Genomic DNA, 21,903 nt, shown 5'->3' on the forward strand with positions numbered 1-21,903 from the left:
CTACAGAACTGACTGTGTATTAAACAGTAAGGAAAACTTATTTCACTTGAGGGTGAAATTAGTTTCATTACAGAAACACAGCCCTAAGTGAGCTGCACTTTGTTGTTTTCACACTCAGGGTTTTATATAGATTAAAAAACAAGGTGTGGACCATGTTAGTCCCTGAACTCCAGAGGTGTAGCCTACATCCTCCAGTCTTTGCACCAAGTCTGTTTCCCCCTGTTCACAGTCTTTATGCTAAGCATACCTAATCGTCTCCTGGCACCGGCTGCGTGTTTGATGGACAGGTAGGGGGAGTAGCGGCATCGATCTTCTGGTTTAACTCTCGGAAAGCAAGCCATTAAGCCTGTTACCCAAAATGTCAAACTATTTGTTTAAACGTGAGCCGAATATAATAATACAGTCAGAGCTGCTGCTGCTGCTGCTGCTGTGTAAAGTTGTCGAGCCCATCAGCCGCATGTCGGCATCATCTGTGTTGTTGACTGTGATACATTCTGATGCTGTCATCTTACATCCAACACTCTGACGTTTCTGAAGAGGGTGTCTTTTCTTTTCCTTTCTTTCCCCACAAGTCGCAACTCAAAGAGGACCAGCTGGCAGAGTCCTCGAGCCTCAAGCAGGGAGACGGTCTACAAAAATGAATGTAAGGCTCCTTTGTTTCTCCCTGTCTTTCTCCTTCTCTCTCTCTCTCTTTGGAGGTAATTATTTGAACACCGGCGGTGACACATCTGACTGCTGAACAGCCTCAATGGAGCTAAACGTGTTTGTCAAGAACAGGAAGTAGCAGACGCAGCCAGCTTGTTCGAGTCAAATGAGATGGAATGAGCTTTTTAAACCGAACAGAGACGTGTAAGTGATTAAGGCCTAAAGCTCGGAGCCGCTGGCAGAGAGCCAGACTCTCTGCCGGGGGCTTGGCAGGGTCCACACGTGGTGGATCGCATGTTGTTGTCTGGTAACTTCATTTTATAATTTTGGCCACATGACTCATGCTCGTTAAAAAAAAAAAAAAAAGAACAAGGTCATCGTCTAGTTTTCTGATGTCTGTCTGACATATCTGATTGCAAAGTGTAAGAAACCCATCTGTTGTTATTATTATTATGCTGTAATTCCAGTGAGAGGTGCAGTACACTCCTCTCGCCAGCAGACGGTGATATAATCGCCGTTATGGTCAGAGGTACCTGCACACTGCAAAAACTCAAAATCTTTCCAAGAATATTTGTCCTTTTTCTTGTTAAAATGTCTCATTTCCAGTCAAAACTAATCTCTTTCCACTTAAAATAAGATTCATCACCTAAAAATGTACTTGTTTTTAGATAATTTACACTTGTTTCAAACAAATATTCACTTGAAATAAGTAGAAAAATCTGCCAGTGAAAGCAAGTTTTTTGTGCTTGTAATAAGAAAGAAAAACTTGCTCCACTATCAGATTTTTCTACTTATTTCAAGTGAAAATATGCTTGAAAGAAGTAAAAACTAGCTAGAAACAAGCTACTTTTTAATGTGATCTTATTTTAAGTATAATGAGATTTGTTTTGACTAGAAATGACATTTTGACTAGAAATAAGACAAATATTCTTGGTAAGATATTTGAGTTTTTGCAGTGCATGTGTAGGGATCACAGTCACATCTGCTACATCTGGAGCCCAAACCTGCATTTTTATACTATTACCAGGCTGATAAATGAATGTAAATACAGTTAAAAAGTAAAAAAAAAAATCATCTGTGTGGTCATGTTTGATATTTTCCACACGTTTGGTGATGCCAGTGACAGGAAAAGAGTAAATAAATAAACACACACACAGATTACAGCACTGAGTTGGGTCAGTGTAATGGATTAGGCTGTAATGGACGCTGCCTTTTAATGCAATCTTCCCTACAAATACTTTGGTTTGTGTGCGTGTCGATTTAGTATTTTTTGTTAAAAGCCATCTGCCGATTGGTTTGCAGCGTCCTGACTGTCTCTCTCTCTCTCTTTTCCATCGGTTGTAACCATTAAGTCGTATGAACACGCAGTAGCCACACTGTACTGTAAAGCATCATCATCGTCATCATCTTCTCTTCCTTGTCTCTGTTTGTTTTTTTGGGGGGGATATTTCGGTGACCACCAGGGTTCACGGACCATCCCGGGGAGCTACGGGGTTTCCCTGTGCACACACACCTGACCAAGGGCTCCAGAGGGTTCGGCTTCAACATTGTTGGGGGCAGCAGGCCGAGGGAGTTCCTGCAGGTCTACAGCGTGACTGCAAGTGGACCTTCAGCACTAAAGACAGGTAAGAAATACAATGAACCTGAAGCAATATGGCTACGTTTTTGCTCAGAATCCTATTTTTTGTTTGGCTGTTGTTCACATCACCATCTAAAATGTGGCCTGTATCAGATTCCAGTGTGAACGGTTGTGAACTGACTCGCATGCGCAAAAAAACAATAACAACGACTCCAGGCGCAGCAGCTGTTGTACAGGAAACATAGAGGGAACGAGGATTTTCACTTTTATTTAGAAATGTATGTGAAATGGAAGCTGGAAAATGTCTGAGCAGCTGCAGAGGAGGAAAAGAGTGAAGAAAAAGAACCAAACTCTGTATTTTAGTTACAGTTACCATTACTTTAGTAGGATTAAACCTCCAAAAGTGTCTCAACCCCTTCAGTTCATTAACCTTCGTCTTGTGTCAGCTGTCTGCTACCATCTCTTGTGTAAGGGTCCGTTTTGACCAGTATTTTAAATCAGCTGTAAAATACACGAAAAACTTTTTTTTTTTCCTCCAACGTGTTTTCTTCTCTTGGTTACATTGTTAGGCTTCATTATCCATGATAATGTTGGTTTTAATATTTTTGGTGTGGGCCCCTTGACTTCAATTTAACCTCAGTCTTGACGGCTTCCTGCTACCATCTCTTGTGTTAGGGTCGGTTTTGACCCGAGTCTTAAATCAGCTGTAAAATACACTAAAACATTTATCAATCCATTTGTTTCTCATCTCTTGTTCCTTATCCATGAAAAGGTTAGTTTTGCACTTCAGTTTTAACTCTAATATTCGTTCTTATCGTTATAACATAACAAAACAAATGTCATAATTTTAACCAGAGCATTTTAGAATTTTTGTTTTATGTTGTTTAAATAGAGGTTCCCGACAAAGTCAAAAAGCCTTGATGCAATAAACAAATTTATGTGGTACTTTTATGCATTTAAAACTGGTGACTTGAACACAACGTCAACAAGGTTATTACAACCCAAAGTGTAACACCACGTGTCGTTTTTTATTTATAATCTCCTCTCCTTCGGCGCTCACATTCTCACTACAGCCGTTCTGTTGTCGGTAAACACACACCGCTGCACGTTAAATTATATTATTTTTATTGCTCTGTGTGTGTGTGTGTGGTCCTGCCGCTGTTTCTTAAAACAAAACCTGGAGTAAACATTGTAAAGTGATGTAAAAGTCGCATCAAATCCGCCTTAGCTGTTCACACTGGGGTCGCATTGGAAAAAATGAAAAAAAGCCTGGCCTGATTCTGATTCAGAAATGTCAACGCGACTTGTGCTGTTCACACTGTCAAGTAAATTGGATGTGGGTCACATTTGAGCGAAAAAATCGGATTCAGGTCACCAACTTACTGCAGTGTGAACGTTGCCGTACTTAAAATGAGCAGGAATGTGTTGCTATGAAAAAGATGCACGAGATAAATCCTGTGAAACATCTCAAAAGCAAAGCAGCATAAACTTCTAGCGTGATATGAGTGATGATAATAGACTTGTTATGAGCTGCAGCCTGAGATCTGTAATTACTGTAAATCTGATAAAATGTAAAAACAGTTTAATGAGAAGTGTTTTTTTTTAGCAGCAGGTCTCTGTGCTTCTCTCTTTGAGATTATTCTGCTATTTTCTGATCTCCCACAGCAAGTGTATATCACAAACACTCCTTAATCCTCAAGGCTAGCACAACATAATCTAGCTATCATAACACATGCACGCACAAACACACACACACACAAGTGCTCATGCAGGCAGATATTACCGCTCTAGGAAGCCAGAGCACAGGCTGTCTCTGCAGGGACTGATCTAGTTCATATATGTTAATAGGCTGGTTTAGAGGGATTAGTTGGTTGGATTAGTCCACGCCCACACTAAACACACAGACGGTGCTTCATTTGCAAACTACACTTATCTGCACACTCAAGCATATGAAAATGGTAAAAAAAGAAAAAAACAACAGAAAAAAAGAAGTTAAAACAGTGAGATAAAGAGACTTTTAAAGGGATAGTTCAACATTTTGGCAAATTGGCCCATTGCCATAATCCCTATAGTCATAGCAGTAGGTTCGTTACCTTTAATTGTTGGTGCAAGCTATTTTTAGAACGGTGGAGCAGAGCCGCGAGCTGCTCAGAGCTACGCTACGGAGGCTCATGGGATTTCTTGGTTTTCCTCATCAAACTCATCAAATACACAATCCAACAACTCCAAAACGCTCTGGTGGACAAGTTGTGACCTGCACATTCACCACGCTATGAGATAATAACAGAACGTTACCAGACAGAGTTGTTTTAGAGATAAATGCAGAGACTGTTTGCCGAAAAACTTTCCCCTGATGGGAATGTCCATCAGCGGTTTTGCATGAATTTACCTCTAAAACAACTCTGTCTGGTAACGTTCTGTTATTACCTCATAGCGTGGTGAATGTGCAGGTCACAACTTATCCACCAGAGCGTTTTGTAGTTGTTGGATTGTGTATTTGATGAGTTTGATGAGGAAAAACCAAGAAATCCCATGAGCAGCTCACGGCTCTGCTCCACCATTCTAAAAATAGCTTGCACCGACAATTAATTAATTAAGGTAACGAACCTACTGCTATGACTATAGGGATTATGGCAATGGGCCAATTTGCCAAAAATGTTGAACTATCCCTTTAAAGGAACCAGAAAGACGTGGGACTTTAGAGTGCTGGAACAAATCTGTTTTTATTAATGAATTCATCTGCCTGTATTTTTTTTCCTTCATGACTCGCCAGCCGACCTCCTCGTCTACATCAATGACGTCTGCGTGCTGGGCGTGTCTCACAAAGAGGTGGTAGAGATGCTCAAGTCGGTTCCCGTGGGTCACAGCGTGGACGTGGAGGTCAGGCGAGGCTATCCCATGCTCTACAACCCCGACGGCTGCCCCAAGCAACCCTCGCCACGGTTACTGGGCGGCGGCGGCGGCGGCGGCGGCGGAGACCTTCTCCTGCTGCCGCCCACGACCACGCAGCCTCAGCCTTTACGCCTCCCGACGCCGACCCCGCAGCAGCAGCAGCACTTTAACTTCAACGGGATCCACAACGGCGAGGGCAGCTACACCGAGCCGGGCGTGACTCTGGACACCAACGGAAACCACCACCACGCCACGTCGTCCTTCGTCATCAGACAGCCACAGCCGCCGCCGCCGCCCTCGTACAGACGCTCCAGCCTGAGCAACGCCGGCTGCTGCTCCTCGCCCCCCATGCGTCCGCCTCGCTCCCTCAGAGCCCGGCTGCAGTCGCTGGACCAAACCTTCGCCAGCCAGAGCGACAGCGAGGTCGTCTCTGCGATTGGTTCACACAGGTAGAAACTAGGGCTGTTAAATTAATCGATTTAAAATCGTAATCGCGATTATTTGGAATCGTAAAAATCGATTTTTTGAAATCGTTTTTTACTCTAACTAGGGTAATTACGGTAAGACCCCGTTCATGAATCTGGGCTGTGCTGAATTATCGTAATGACTGCTGCCTCCTTCCTCCCATCACGCTCTCCCACTGCTCTCCCCACACACTGTAAATAAGCATGTCGGCATTTTGCTAAGACCAGTGAGGATTTCCAAAAGACCAACGGCCCTTTTCCACTACACAGTTACAGCTCTCACGTTTTTAGATAGATAGATAGATAGATAGATAGATAGATAGATAGATAGATAGATAGATAGATAGATAGATAGATAGATAGATAGATAGATAGATAGATAGATAGTTATTTTAAACATTTTTAATTAAATTTTTTAAATTAGACTCTAGCTCCATTTAAAAAGACACAAACAGCACACAAAATAGTTTGTCATCTAACAAAAAAATCGTAATCGTAATCGGAAATCGATTTTTCAGAGAAGAAAATCGAGATTTTATTTTTGGGCAAAATCGAACAGCCCTAGTAGAAACACACAGATTGACGCCTGCAGAGACTGTAGCTACACATGACCTGAATAATTAGAATCTGTAATTCCTCTTTTCAGCGTTCAATTACAATAATTAGCGGCTGATTGCTGCTATTTAGAAGCTCTTCTGATTACTAGTTGATTTAAGTGTCATTTGAAAGTTCGCCTCTAATTTAAAGTCCATGTCTGTCTGAGCTATGACTCACTGAGACACGAGATTCAACCCCATAATGATCGAAAAAGATTCTGTATGTTACTTAATGTAGTTTATAAAGGTGATTTATACTGTTAACAGGGCGCAGCGACAGGCCGGAGATGTGGGGAACAGGATCTAATGTAGCTTACAGATTGATCCCTATGAGCTATTTAAAGGGATAGTTCAACATTTTGGCAAATTGGCCCATTGCCATAATCCCCATAGTTTTAGAAGTAGGTTCGTTGTCAGTGCAAGCTGTTTTTAGAACGGCGGAGCAGAGCCGAGAGCTGCTCAGAGCTACGCTACAGAGGCTGATGGGATTTCTTGATTTCCCTCATCAAACTCATCAAATACACAATCCAACAACTCCAAAACGCTCTGGGGGACAAGTTGTGACCTGCACATTCACCACGCTATGAGATAATAACAGAACGTTACCAGACAGAGTTGTTTTAGAGGTAAATTCATGCAAAACCGCTGATGCACGTTGCCTTCAGGGACAGTTTTTCATCAAGCAGTCTCTGTATTTACCTCTAAAACAACTCTGTCTGGTAAAATGTTGAACTATCCCTTTAATGATGCATATTTGCCCAGATGTAGGTTTGTAGACCTGAGTGTTGATGGTGAAATGAGGAATATTTCTTTATCAGCTCGTTGCCTTCAGGGACAGTTTTTCAGAAAGCAGTCTCTGCATTTGCCTCTAAAACAACTCTGTCTGGTAAACTTTATTTTCAGCATATATCAACCAAAAAAAAAAAAAACTGAGCTGATTCATCAGTAATGAAAATAAACTTTATTTCCATGTGTCAAATGACTTTTCTTCCTCTTCTTCTTCACCAGAGCTTCAATGATCCGTAACCACAACAACAACTCCCTCTCGGCGCCCCCCCACCCGTTACGCTACGGCACGTCCAAGTCGTCGGAGAGCGACCTGTCCACCTGCACGCTGTCGGGGTCGCGGCTGCCGCTGCCTCAGTCGCCCCGGAGACCGTCGTCCTCGCCCGGCGGCCCCCCCCGCAGCAGCGCCCACTCACGCCTCTTCGCTCCACAGCCACAGACGACCTCACACCTCAGACCCCCACCCAGCCCGGACCACCACCACCTCCTCCATCACCATCACCAACACAATCACCACAATCACCGCATCTTCAACGGCTTCCATGGCAACACCAGCCCCACCGCCAGCCCCAGCAGCGTGTCGTCTCCCGGGGCGATGAGCGTTGGCGGCAGCGGACTCGCCGGCGGTGGGGGAGGAGGAGGAGGAGGAGGAGGAGGAGGAGGAGGAGGGGGAGGGGAGCTGGTGCCGGTGGCGTTGGCCCAGATCGAAGGAGACAGAGGCCTCGGCTTCAGCGTGGCGGCCGGCAGCGGCGGCGGTGCGGGCGGCATGACGACGGTGGTGAAGAGAGTGTGGGACAGGAAGCAGTGCAACGCTCTGCAGCCGGGCGACACCATCGTCAAGATCAACGGAGCCGACGTCCAGAGTCTGAGCTTTGCACAGGTAAATTGATTGATTGGAGGGAGGAAGGAGAGAGGAGAGGAAAATAAAAAACAAGTAATGAGAACTGATGATGATGCATTCACTGTTGTTCGTTTGTTCTCAGGTACAAACGGTGCTCCAAGAACACACCAAACAGGGAGAAGTCGTCCTACTGGTTTACAGAGGAGGTAAATGACCTTTAGTTGCTGCTATTGAACAGGACAGTCTGGACAGTCAACACTTTATTAAACTATTTTTCAGGGTTCCCACGTGTCCTTGAAAACGTGGAAAATGATTGACCAGTTTTCCAATCATGGAAAACACATTGAAAATGAGAAAAAAATACAAATAAAATGTCCTGGAAAAGCTTGAGTTGACATCAGCTACCAGAGTTCTTCTATTTGACTTTTCCAGTGAAGTACAGAGTGAGAAAACTGGCGACTCTGAGTTGATCAAAAGTTATAATACAATTTCTAAGCATGTAAGAGATTATTTCATAAGTTAGAGCCATAGACAAATACAAATAAGGTACAACTGTGGAAGAGAACACTTCTCCAAAGCATGAATAGGATTGATATTTTAGTGCAGTGGTTCTCAAAGTCGGGTCTGGGGATCCCCAGGGGTCCTTGAGAGAGTTCAAGGGGATCCCCAACTTTTTCTCTGAATTTTATCACTTTTTTCTTGACATTTTTAAGCTTTTTTTTTGTTGTTGTTGAGAAATTGTATCACTTTTTTCTAGAATTTTTAAAACTTTTTTTGATAAATTTCACCAGCTTTTTTAAAATTTCAATTCTTTAAACTTTTAAGAGAAAATTTACCTTTCTTTTCTAGAATTTTTAAAACTTTTCTTCGATTAATTTCACCAGCTTTTTATAATTTAGATTTTTAAAAACTTTATTAAAGATAAATTTGACAATTTTTTTCTAGTTTCTTTTTTTTTACTTTCTTTTTGAGAAATGTAATCACTTTTTTCCTGAAATTTCACTAAAATTTTTCAAAACAATAAAACCAATGGCCCTAATTTGAACGTACATTTACTAAGAAAGTAACATTATTCAGTCTCAGAACAAATATTTGTGTATTTCTGGTGTTTGTTTCAAAATTTTGTGCAATGGGGGTCCGTGGTCTAATTTGTGTCAATTTAGGTCCTTGATGTAAAAGAGTTTGAAGACCACTGTATTCGTGTATGGCGTGATAACATGTCTGTCTGTAACAGCTGAAAATGTCCTGGAAAAGGATTTCAAGAAACGAGTGGGAACCTGTTTTTGTATTCTTTAAGTTATTGTTCAGTTGTTTTTGTAGTTGCTGTCCTTGTTCTGTATGTATGTTTATATTTAAGTACAAAGGATGAAGCAAAACCAGAGTGTGCACTGATTCTGATTCAGTTTATTTTCTCTCTCTCTCTCTCCATCATTTAGGCGTCTATCATCCGACCGTCTCCCCCGGCTCTCTCCGGAGACTCCCCCCGCCTCTCCTCCGCCCCCCTCCCCCACCTGTTGGCTCCGACGACTCCTCGCTGCTGCTCCCGGAGGCGCTGCCCGTGCCCCGCACTTCCCTCAGCACGCCTCCCTCCCCGGTGCCGGCGCGCTCCTCTCTGATCCAGAGCACCAGCTTCTTGGAGTCGATCCCCGTCACCCTGACGATGGAGCCCAAGGACTGGATCAACACGGGGCTGGAGGACGAGGCGGCCGGCGTCACCGCTCCGGATTCGGGTGTGCAGAGAGAAGGCGGCGGCGGTGGCGGTGGTGGTGGTGGTGGTCAAACCCGGCCGCTGCGAGGGTTCGACGTGGAGCTGAGGAGGAAACCCGGAGAGGGCTTCGGCTTCGTCATCGCCTCTCAGGATGTGGAGAACGGAAAAGGTGAGAGCCAGAAAACTCATGAACTAACAGGCTTTGGTTTATAAAACTGCATTTTTCTTTTTATTATCCTCTCTATGAATCTTTAAATAAAGCTGGACGGGCATGAGGTGAACTTCTCTGGCTCAACAAAAACCATTTTATTTGGTTACCTGCCCGGGGGGGGGGAAGGCGGGGGGTGAGCTTGATCTGGACGCCCTTGTGGACAGATGCACCATTAGCTAATTACAGATTAAAGAGTGGTCACCATGGCCACAAGCCACACGATGAGTCATGATGCATTGTTCACCATCTTCCTCTTCTTCTTTTTTCTTTTTCTTTTACAGTGTTGAATGATTTGCTTTTTTTTCCTTAAAGGACAATTCCGGGCAAATTCAACTCTGGGCTGTATTTTCCTAACATTTTAGGTCTAAAAGAATGAATCTGAAGATTTTCAGTTTAATTGCTCTTGTTTTGCGGTAGTTGTGTCTGTCCCCGCAGCAATGAATGGGAGCGGATGTAAGTTCTGCTGCTTAGGCTGTTTACATCCCTCAAAGCCGCAATTTTTTTCCCCCAGACAGCGTCAGATGGCTACTCAAACATGCACCGAGAAGTTTATTTACTTCAAGCAAGTCAAGAGTTGATATTCCTGTGTTTATGATGCAAACGGGAGCTTCCGACTGCTCACGAACACACCGAGCATCAACTTGGGTCTCGCGCGAGACTTTGAATTAGATCTAGTTTTACAAACATGTCGGCATGTTGCTTGAAGTAAACAAACTTCTCGGTGCATGTTTGAGTCGCCGTCTGACGCTGTCTGTGGAAAAAATTGCAGCTTTGAGGGATGTAAACAGCCTAAGCAGCAGAACTTGCATCCGCTCCCATTCATCGCTGCCGTGGCGATGTGGGGACAGACACAACTACCGCAAAACAGGAGCAATTAAACTGAAAATCTTCAGATTCCTTCTTTTAGACCTAAAATGTTAGGAAAATACAGCCACGAGTTGAATTTGCCCGGAATTGTCCTCTAACTAATTTATTATGCACTCATTTTCTGCAAAGATATTTTAAAATGCAAAACAGACTTCCCATGAGGCCCTTTGGGTGTTTGTTTGTTTTTGTGGCTGCAGCATTCGGTTTCAATTTATAAAAGATTAAGAAAACATCCACACAACATCTGGATCTCATCAGAGCTCATCTGCATCTGATTAATTCAACTAGAAAAAGCATTTCCAAGAATGGAAATGGTGTGACTGCTGATAGCAACTGAACGCTGTTGCAGAATTAGCAAATAGTGCAAGCAGTGATCACCATACAAATGTTTGACCAAGGTCGGAATCGAACCCACAACCTCATGGTCATTAGACTTCCACTCTGCCTCTAGGCCACAGTGCACACACAGTTGCAGAGACTGTTGTCTGTTAATGATCTGCACACTGTCAACATCAAGAAAGCTTGAGAGTCAAGCTTGAATGACTTTCTGTGAATTTCTGTGAATTTCAGGCTGAGAGCAGCAGTTTCAACATGAAGCAAGTTATCAGAAGTCAACAGAGGACGACTGGGAAAATAATTCACTATAATTGTTGTTGAGGCAAGATTTGAACCAGCAACCTTCAGGTCTCCAGACCAGCAAGCTAACCACTAGGCTACAGACAGAGTTGTGGAGAACTCTCAGCATTGGGCTGAATGAGAGCAGAGAGCTCCCTGGCTGCATTTAAAAAATATTTAAAATTATTATCTAAGTCTCTTTGTATTTTTGACCAGAATTTTAGCCAGAAGACAAGTGTGGCTACAAAACTGGAGAAAATAATTTGTCTAGAGTTTAATTTGCAGAAAAAGTTTAATATTTGAAAAAGTATAAATAGTTAAAAAGAGAAAAGTAACGCCGATAAAGTTCAAAAAAAGCTGCACGTTTTGATATATGAATTGTTGAAATAGCACAACACCTAACACACTAACCATATGGCCACAGAGAACCTGAGTTACAATGAGCTTTATACTATGAGGAATCAAAGACTGTCCAATGACAGCTGAATAATTGGAATCAAAAGTCAAGCAATGATGTGAAATGACTGAGGCAGGAATCGAACCCGTGACCATATGATCACTAAACCTTTACTCTGCCACTCGGCTACAGAGAGCACACTGCTTTCAAGACTGTTGTCATTCATTGTAATGTGATGATGTGCTGCAAACTGGTACGAGTAATCAAGGAGATAACAAACACCTGTAACCAATTGAAGGCGGGGAGGAGAACAGAATTCAACATAACATAACAAGAATTCTTCCCTTGGATTCGAACCAGTGACCTTAGGGTTGGCAGGCAGTTACCCTACCCCCTACACTACAGTGGAGTTGTCAAGAAGAGAGGTTGAGACGTTGATGAATGTGAGATTTTTCACACCAAGTAAGAAGAGGACTTTTTTGTGACCTGTGACTATTTTTTGGTGAATTAAAATGAATTAAAAAGCACTTAACGGCAAGTTACAAAGTTGAGCTCCTTCTCCTGCTGATGTGAAAAAAATGCATTGAGCTGAATGGGAGCAGAGAGCTCCCTGGCTGCATTTAAAAAATATTTTAAATTATTATCTAAGTCTCTTTGCATTTTTGACCAGAATTTTAGCCAGAAGACAAGTGTGGCTACAAAACTGGAGAAAATAATTTGTCTAGAGTTTAATTTGTGGCCGTGCTGACAGTTTAGCCAGAAAAACTCTAGAATGTTTTTTTGCCTCTCTCCACTCTAGCACCACTCTAGCTCTGCTCGTTAGACGCAATACACACCCATTATAAAGCTGAAAAAAATCAGAAAAAGTTAAATATTTGAAAAAGTATAAATAGTTAAAAAGAGAAAAGTAATGCCGATAAAGTTCAAAAAAAGCTGCACGTTTTGATATATGAATTGTTGAAATAGCACAAAGTATGAAGGACTAGAAGAAGACCGTAAAAAGGCGGAAGAAAATGGCCAAACAGAAGAACAATAGTGTGACTGCTTCAGCAGTCACACTAATAAAGCATCTGTAGAACCAGTAAAACAAAACAATATGAACACTTAGTTAGTACACAGTAACTGGATGTTGTTTATCCATTTTGGGAGCAGTGATCATCCTCTCTCCCTGACGATCGGAGAAGCCGACGGGTTCACTTCACACAGTCAGTCAGAGATGGATTTTGTTAACTAGAAAAAGCATTTCCAAGAATGGAAATGGTGTGACTGCTGATAGCAACTGAACGCTGTTGCAGAATTAGCAAATAGTGCAAGCAGTGATCACCATACAAATGTTTGACCAAGGTCGGAATTGAACCCACAACCTCATGGTCGTTAGACTTCCACTCTGCCTCTAGGCCACGGTGCACACACAGTTGCAGAGACTGTTGTCTGTTAATGATCTGCACACTGTCAACATCAAGAAAGCTTGAGAGTCAAGCTTGAATGACTTAGAATGAAAATTTCTGTGAATTTCAGGCTGAGAGCAGCAGTTTCAACATGAAGCAAGTTATCAGAAGTCAACAGAGGACAACTGGGAAAATAATTCACTATAATTGTTGTTGAGGCAAGAATTGAACCAGCAACCTTCAGGTCTCCAGACCAGCAAGCTAACCACTAGGCTACAGACAGAGACAGCGTGTGAGGGGTAAAGAAAACCTTTGATAAGAGGATCACTGGCTTCTGCTTAAAAAAAAAAGTAAGGAATCGAACCCATGACCTCATGATCAATAAACCTTTACTCTGCCACTTCGCCACAGAGAGCACAGACATAAGCATGTTTCAGACAGAGTTGTGGAGAATTCTCAGCATTGGGCTGAATGAGAGCAGAGAGCTCCCTGGCTGCATTTAAAAAATATTTAAAATTATTATCTAAGTCTCTTTGCATTTTTGACCAGAATTTTAGCCAGAAGACAAGTGTGGCTACAAAACTGGAGAAAATAATTTGTCTAGAGTTTAATTTGCAGAAAAAGTTAAATATTTGAAAAAGTATAAATAGTTAAAAAGAGAAAAGTAACGCCGATAAAGTTCAAAAAAAGCTGCACGTTTTGATATATGAATTGTTGAAATAGCACAACACCTAACACACTAACCATATGGCCACAGAGAACCTGAGTTACAATGAGCTTTATACTATGAGGAATCAAAGACTGTCCAATGACAGCTGAATAATTGGAATCAAAAGTCAAGCAATGATGTGAAATGACTGAGGCAGGAATCGAACCCGTGACCATATGATCACTAAACCTTTACTCTGCCACTCGGCTACAGAGAGCACACTGCTTTCAAGACTGTTGTCATTCATTGTAATGTGATGATGTGCTGCAAACTGGTATGAGTAATCAAGGAGATAACAAACACCTGTAACCAATTGAAGGCGGGGGAGGAGAGCAGAATTCAACATAACATAACAAGAGTTCTTCCCTTGGATTCGAACCAGTGACCTTAGGGTTGGCAGGCAGTTACCCTAACCCCTACACTACAGTGGAGTTGTGAAGAAGAGAGGTTGAGACTTTGATGAATGTGAGATTTTTTGTGAAAAAGTTAAATATTTTAAAAAGTATAAATAGTTAAAAAGAGAAAAGTAATGCCGATAAAGTTCAAAAAAAGCTGCACGTTTTGATATATGAATTGTTGAAATAGCACAAAGTATGAAGGACTAGAAGAAGACCGTAAAAAGGCGGAAGAAAATGGCCAAACAGAAGAACAATAGTGTGACTGCTTCAGCAGTCACACTAATTAGCCATTTTACAAAATTCAAAGTGGGAGACTTCAGAGTCTGTGGAAGCCGTTTATTAATGATGCTGCATCTTGCAACACCTTACTTTGCTTTTAAAAACACATTTCCACCTTTGTTGCTCTGCTTCAGGGGACGATATTTTCCTCATTATGTGATCGATCATCCTTGGGCTCAACACCCGACGACGGGCAAACTTACTGAATAAACAGTTGTGCGTTTGGGGGAAATGTGCTTGTTTGCTTTCCTGCCAAGAGTTAGATGAGAGGACTGATGCGATTGTGCGCTGTGTAAATATGACACTGTTATCTTAGCCCAGCATAAAGGTAACAACAAACTCTTCTACCCTGAAAAACTATGAGTCATTTTTACGCTTCGGTGTTTTTGTATTGATTAAAACAAACAAAACATAATAATAACAGCACAGATACGAGATTGGAATTGATATTGATCTTCTCACCTGTGCGAAACGACGAGAAAACAAATTATTACAGGTTGAAGGTTTTATAAAGTGTCTAGATTTAATTCAGTATGATGCTGTGATGTCTCTTTTTTTTTTAAAGGGATAGTTCAACATTTTGGCAAATTGTCCCATTAACATAATCCCTATAGTGATAGCAGTAGGTTTGTTACCTTTAGGGGCTGTGTCCACCAGACGCGTTTTCAGCTCTGACAGCGCTCTCAGCGCTGCTTTCCCAGCGCTTAGCGCTCTCTCTCTCCCTCGTCAGAATGCCGCTGTTGCTAGGTTACAAAACGAGTCCTCTGACACTTCCGTGTTCCGGCCTTGTTTAATGTACAGTAAACACTACAACGAGTGTCAGAAATACACAATAGCATTAGTGGCAGCTTTTGACATGGACCCTGAGGTCGGCCTACCTTCAACACAAGTGTGGGTCATGATATAAACCGAGCCACGTCTCCGGTTGTGTTGCTGTCGGTAACGTAAGTCCCGCCCCTTCTTGATTCTGATTGGTCAGTGCGGTGAAAAGTGACATTGACGAGCGTAGCGCTGTTCTAAAAGTTGAACAGATTTCAACTCGAAGCGCTCTGAGCGCCGCGACAAAAAGAAGCAAGCGCCCAGGGCGTTTTACCGCCGAGGGCGCTGAGCGCTGTGAGCGCCCAACTCAATAGGGTTTGAATGTAAAATAGACGCCCAGAGCGCTGAAAACGCGTCTGGTGGACACGGCCCCTTAATTGTCGGTGCAAGCTATTTTTAGAACAGCGGAGCAAGCCGTTAGCTGCTCAGAGCTACGCTACAGAGGCTCATGGGATTTCTTGGTTTTCCTCATCAAACTCATCAAATACACAATCCAACAACTCCAAAACGCTCTGGTGGACAAGTTGTGACCTGCACATTCACCACGCTATGAGATAATAACAGAACGTTACCAGACAGAGTTGTTTTAGAGGGAAATTCATGCAAAACCACTGATGCACGTTGCTTCAGGGACAGTTTTTCATCAAGCAGTCTCAAGCTGTCTGGTAAACTTTATTTTTAGCATTTATCAACCAAAAAAAAAAAAAAAAGTAACTGTGCTGATTCATCAATAATGAAAATAATCTTTATTTCCATGTATCAAATGATTTTCTTCCTCCTTCTTCTTCTTCTTCACCATAGCTTCAATGATTCGTCCAGAGCGTTGTGGAGTTGTTGGATTGTGTATTTGATGAGTTTGATGAGGGAAACCAAGAAATCCCATGAGCCTCCGTATAGCGTAGCTCTGAGCAGCTCACAGCTCTGCTCCGCCGTTCTAAAAATAGCTTGCACCGACAATTAAAGGTAACAAACCTACTGCTATGACTATAGAGATTATGGCAATGGGACAGTTTGCCAAAATGTTGAACTATCCCTTTAAGTCTCTGCTCACTCTGATCCGACTGGACGTTGTTGTTGTTTGTTTATGTTCTGTCAGGGACATAAACACATCCGGTACTAGTGAATACAGGAGAGCTGCACCATCCCTATGATGTGATGTATTACCCCCCCTCCTCCTCCTCTCCTCCTCTCCTCCTCCTCCTCTCCTCCTCTCCTCCTCTCCTCATGTCTTACATTGGCTTCGCTCTTGCGTTTTGATGTGGTTCAATTTGCTTTATGGCCTCAGCGAACACAACATTTATGTTTTCATGGTGAGATTAAGGTTATCTGTGCACCTGAGTCCGCAGTACAGAGACTCCTCCCTCCCTCCTTCCCTCCCCCTCTCAAACCTCCACCTCCATCATGTCCCTGCGCTCCCTCTTCATTTCACACGTCCCCTTTGTCTCTTCATATCTCCCTTCTTTTCCTCTCCTCTTATCCTTTTCTCTTCTCATCCCTCTCTCCTTCTCTTCTCCTCCTCTACTCTCAGCCTTTCTCTCTCTCCATCCCTCTTCCCTCACGAGCTCCCGCCCACTCCTCTCCTCTCCCTCCTTCTCTCTCTCTCACTCACTCTCCTTTTACTCTGCAGTAAAACCGTCCGGTCTGGTTTTTCAAAAGATTAAAACTCTCCCTCTCTCACTCCCTCTCCCTCTCTCTCTTTCCCTCCCTCTCTCTCTCTCTCCCGCCTCCCACTCTCCCCATCGCTCTGTGAATGCCTAAGAGAAATGCTACGATGAGCATTTCCCTCGCAGAGGAGCAACAGAGGCGACGGCCAACCTGTGTTTTTAGCTCCCGTTGACCGTCACATGTGAACTCAGCACCTTCAATCCTCCTGAAACTGGATATAGGAGCTTTTTTTTTTTTTCCTCATCATTTTTATTATTTTTTTCTTCATTTTTTTTCTATTCTACTAATGAAAGAGCCATGCTGGAGAGACTACAGTCTGCTTTGAAAACTGTGAAGGAGTCCAAACGTAATTATTAGCTCTATATGCTTTTTTTTAATATCGTGTTTACCATAAACAGGCAGGTCGGTTGGTCGGTGGTTTTGCTGCAGTGTTTCCTGTTCATCTACTGTATCTTTGTGCACGAGTGAGAGGTTTTTAGATTTAGATTCTGTGTTGCTCTCTGAAGTTTGCTCGTCGTCGGTCAGGTGTGTTGACTGTATGAAAGTTAGCTGCACTAGCTCACATGTCTCTAAACTGATGCAGTGTATGATGACAGGCGTGTTTGTTTGGGGGTTTTTTTACAATAAGAGATGAGAGAGAATATAATGTGTTTCCATTTTTTTTATCTATTAATTTTTTTTATTTTTATTCCCAGCCAGGCTTAAAGCAGCACTTGACGTGATCTGATAATGGTCTGTGTATTAGAGCCATTAGTGTGTGACACGTGAATAGATTTATCAGATTTAGTGTGAATGATTCTGCCACAGATCAACAGTGTCTCTGTCTGTCTTTCTCTCCCTGACATGTAGTAGTAGACATCTGCATGCTGCTGCTGCTGCTGCTGCTGCTGCTGCTGCTGCTGTGGGGATGTCTGCACGGGCCGTTGCATCTGGGCTGCAGAGGGGGGATTTTACGATGGCGGGGAGGAGAAGGAGGGGTGTGTGGGGGGGCATCTACGACTGTGGAGCAGTGATCAGTGCAGCGCGTCAGAGGCTGGCTGGCTGGCTGGCTGCTGGGCATACCGCAGTGGGATTACTCTGGACAGGAGAACATGGAGAGCCAGAGGAAAAGACACTACGATATAAAGCAGCAGTCCATTTGGATGCATCTGTGTGTGTGTGTGTGTCTGTGTGTGTGTGTGTGTGTGTGTTTGGTTCGTGCATGTGCGGCTGAGTACATCTGTCCCAATCCCTCTGCGTGTGAGTCACTGTGTGTGTATATGTGCGTGTGGCCGTTTCTCACGTATTCATGTGTTTTGGCGAGCGTTGATGTGCGACTGACTGATGTATTATGCATGATAAGAAGACTATTTGCAAAAAGCTGCCTTGGCTTTGATTTGACCTGATTGCCGTTTCTATCCCGGGTCACCCAGATTACGTCCAGAGTCCAGACAGATTGGAGATGTGTCTCTGGGCTCTGAATCATAGGCTGTACCTTTTAACGGGATCATCGTCCCTCAACGTGACACATACACTTCATCTAATATCACATCTCGACTGCAAGACACTACAGGCAAAAACACTGTTTTTTCATGCACTGATAAATTTTGAGATTTTGGGCTATTTTTCTTCCTTTACTTGTATTCTTTCAGAAAAGTCGAAAGAAATGGTAGAAAATCCACATTAAGGTGGTTATTTTACTTCATTTTGTCTCTTTCGTCAGTAGATTTCTCCTAAATTCACCAAAAGTTAACAGCTACTGTGACAAACTGTGCTGTGCCTGTTATCTGACCCATGTCATGTCAGGTATCATTGTAAAGCTCTCTCTCTCTCCTGAACAATTATGTAGTCTCCAAAGATTCTCATCTCCTCCGTATCCGCAACCAATCATAAAAGTACGGTTGACAATAACAATCTATGGAATTTTACAGTACAAGTCTTTAAAGGCCGTTTTCTCAAAATGAGTTTTTCCTCAGACTCTGAACCCGAAATCTGCACTTCTACACCAAACCTTCCAGTTTTCTGAAGGTTTTTACAGAGGGGATTGTTGATATATCATTCACAGCCTGATTTATATAACATTTTATTCCTAAAAACATGGCGTAATTGGATTTTTTGGGGGCTGGTGACAGTATTTTCTCAATTACAAAATGATAAAATGTCCAAAATCCTCTCTGTAAAAACTTCAGACTCTAATATATCAAACAAAATAAAACAAGAATTTTGAAAGTGGCTTTATCCATTTTTCAGATTTCGGTTCTGGAAATGTATGCAAATTAGCGCATATTTCATCAGATATTGCCTCATTTACATATTTAAACATAAAATTTGACAAAACTTGTAATACAAAAAATATTTGTCTTAATGCCAGTGATAAACTTGGGAAGTTTCATGGTGATATCTGTTATTTAATTTTTTTTACCCTATTCACCTGTAATATAAGGCTGCTATTTTATATATTTCTAGGTGTAGACTGAGGGGACAGGCGTGTAGCTACCTCGGCTGAATGAGAGTCTCAGAGTGTTTACGCTGCCTGATGGGTTACATAAGGCCACTGGCAAGACTCTGGAGGGGCCAGCTGTCACAGCACGGCTCGGCACAGCGTGGTACGGCACAGCATCCCCTCACCGGGGTCATGGGGAGAGTAATAGGGAGTTTACTAAGATACAGGAAGATAGACTTTGACGTCCAGACTGTCCAGATAAAAACTGTAGGCTAAGAAGCTTTTTTCTTTTCTTTTTTTTTTAAGTTGGTGCAGGAGATTAATTTAAAAGATTATTTTTAGGCTGCTCAATATCAATCAATCAATATAAACTTTATTGTCCCCGGAGGGAAATTTGCCTTGGACAGTTAATGCCTCCAGCAGCTGCATATCATAAAAACACAAGACAGACATAACAGTATATTTAAATAACATCAAAACATTTTCCGTTCACTGCACAGCCCTTGTTGCCTTGATTGCAACCAAGAAAGAAAAAAAGTAAACCTACAATAAATATGGTAAATAAGTACTGGGAAGAGTCTATAAAGTGCAGAGTGTTTTGGGGACTAAAATATCCTAAAAACCAGTAGATAAATGATCCCGTTATCTGTTATTATGTCACTTTGTTAAGTTTTAATATTTTTTCATGTGAGAAAGTAACTGTTTAGATCCCCAATGTGCGGACGGTTTATCGAAATGACGTCTGTTTAGACGTTTGCTCCGATGTTTTTCGGAGAAGTGAAGCTCCACGGTGGAGCCTCCACCTGTGGAGCAGATCAACGGCTCGTCACAGAGACACCACCCGTCTAGAGAGCTCGTCAGCCGGCCAACCTCCGTCGTCATCCCGGGAGAAAAGACGATCGCTAATTAACTTACCAGCAGGTTTTTAGAGGTTTACCGCCGGGTAGTTACATTCTTTTCTGGTCTCATTGATGAAATGTAACAATTGTGGCAGTCGCATTAGTTTGTTTGAATTAAAAGTGAAGCTTCATGTGTGTATTGGACGGAGGAGCAGCGCTGCCTGGGGGCTCTGTAGCCTATGTACAGAAATCACCACATTTACATTAAGTTAACATGGTTTTGAATACAGGATTTGTGGCAAAAGCTTGTCACGTCTGCTTATGTGAAAGCCAGCAGAGACTACTGATGACGTATGTGATTGTTGAAGGGGTTGACTTTCAACCCCTACCCCTTGTAGCTCTGTTTAGAGGGGCAAGGGTTAAGGACTAGGGGTAGGGATGAAAATTAGAATTGGAATTGGACAGGATAGTAATGTCTTTCCAGGATGTTTCAGAGTTCGGCTATCTGAGGTGAGTGACTACATGCAAAAACACAAAGTTTATACTGTTTATACTGTACACTATATGAGTTCAGTGGTGTCTCGTAAGGATTCCAGTCATGTACCATAAATATTTGATTGTTTTTTGAGTGTTTGTTGTGGTTGAAAGAATTGCCCCCATAGGTTAGCGTTGTCGCTATCCCTAGCCATGGTGTAACTCCGGTTTGCCTGCATCAATTTTCGTTGCGTTTTTTGCTCCCCCCAACACTGGGTGACCATCAGGACAACGATTTAGGGGTAAAAAAATGAACGGAATTGTCCTTTAACTGTGACCAATCTCTTTGTGCAGAAGGTGAGTTGATGATGAGGCTGGTTCTTCCTCCTCACGTTGTTGTTTTGTTGCTTCTCCTCATTTTCAAAAAAGGATTTCAAAATCTGCTTCACACCCCGCCGGCCTCTCTAGGAGTTATTATATATGTGCTGTGTTTTCTTGGTGCGATCGGTGCAGAGGCAGAGGGAGAGGAACAGCCAGCACTTTCCCACACAGAGGAAAATATATTTTGTGCTGCCAGCAACTATAACTGTCCGTGTGTGTGTGTGTGTGTGTGTTTTTATGTGTGTGTTGTTTTGTATTCCAGTGGCGTACCAGTGCAGACAGTCTGCAAGTTTTGGGGGATCTGAGTGTGGGACTCACTGACGCTGTATAAACCCAAAGTGTAAACATCTAAAGTCTGTTGCTGCGTGGAGTTTGACAGATTCAGGACAGGACAATATTGCTGGAAATATTGCGAGCTCCGTGACGGTTCGCTGTTGAGGAGGAAGAAAAATTATTGAGCGGCGAACAACTGTTAGCCTGACAGCGTGTCTGTATAAGCAGATGGAGAGGGGATACGTTGATGGATGGGAAGATGAAAGAGAAGAGGAGAGAGTTACAAGGAGACGATGGGGGGAGGTACAAGAGAAAAGTGTCTGTGGGAACTAATTTATAAAGTAAATCCTGCCAAAAACAATCCAGAGCTTAATTACAGCTTGTTTTAGGAAGTCTGGCACACGGACAAGTGAGATAAATCTCCCTGCTTTTAAATTAATCTACATTTGACCCCTCTTATTAATCACCGCCTTCAGTTAAAAGCAAAGTTTTTGGGGGCTGGGTTGAGTCCAGCTCCAACGACTGTAACGTCTAACTCGAGCAACAAGTTGTTTAAAACCCTCCTATTGTCCTCCTGGGTCAAGGAAGAAAGGAAGGAAGGAAGGACGAAGGGAAAGAAAGAAGGAAGGAAGGACAAAAGGAAAGATAGGAGGAA

At 42.6% G+C, this 21,903-nt stretch overlaps 1 protein-coding gene across 1 annotated transcript in view; it reads left to right on the forward strand.

Annotated features, from left to right (window-relative positions):
• magixb (MAGI family member, X-linked b) overlaps positions 1-21,903 on the forward strand; it is a 67,576-nt gene that overhangs the window by 34,062 nt on the left and 11,611 nt on the right. The window contains exons 7-13 of the mRNA XM_085783235.1: positions 573-643; positions 2,109-2,270; positions 4,998-5,565; positions 7,185-7,567; positions 7,628-7,842; positions 7,946-8,009; positions 9,240-9,680. Of these exons, the coding sequence (XP_085639361.1) occupies positions 573-643; positions 2,109-2,270; positions 4,998-5,565; positions 7,185-7,567; positions 7,628-7,842; positions 7,946-8,009; positions 9,240-9,680 (1,904 nt within the window). The remainder of the gene's footprint in view (positions 1-572; positions 644-2,108; positions 2,271-4,997; positions 5,566-7,184; positions 7,568-7,627; positions 7,843-7,945; positions 8,010-9,239; positions 9,681-21,903) is intronic.

This window comes from Trachurus japonicus, chromosome 7, assembly GCF_045865225.1.
Source record: "Trachurus japonicus isolate A0001 chromosome 7, Traja_1.0".
Classification (NCBI taxonomy): Eukaryota; Metazoa; Chordata; class Actinopteri; order Carangiformes; family Carangidae; genus Trachurus; species Trachurus japonicus.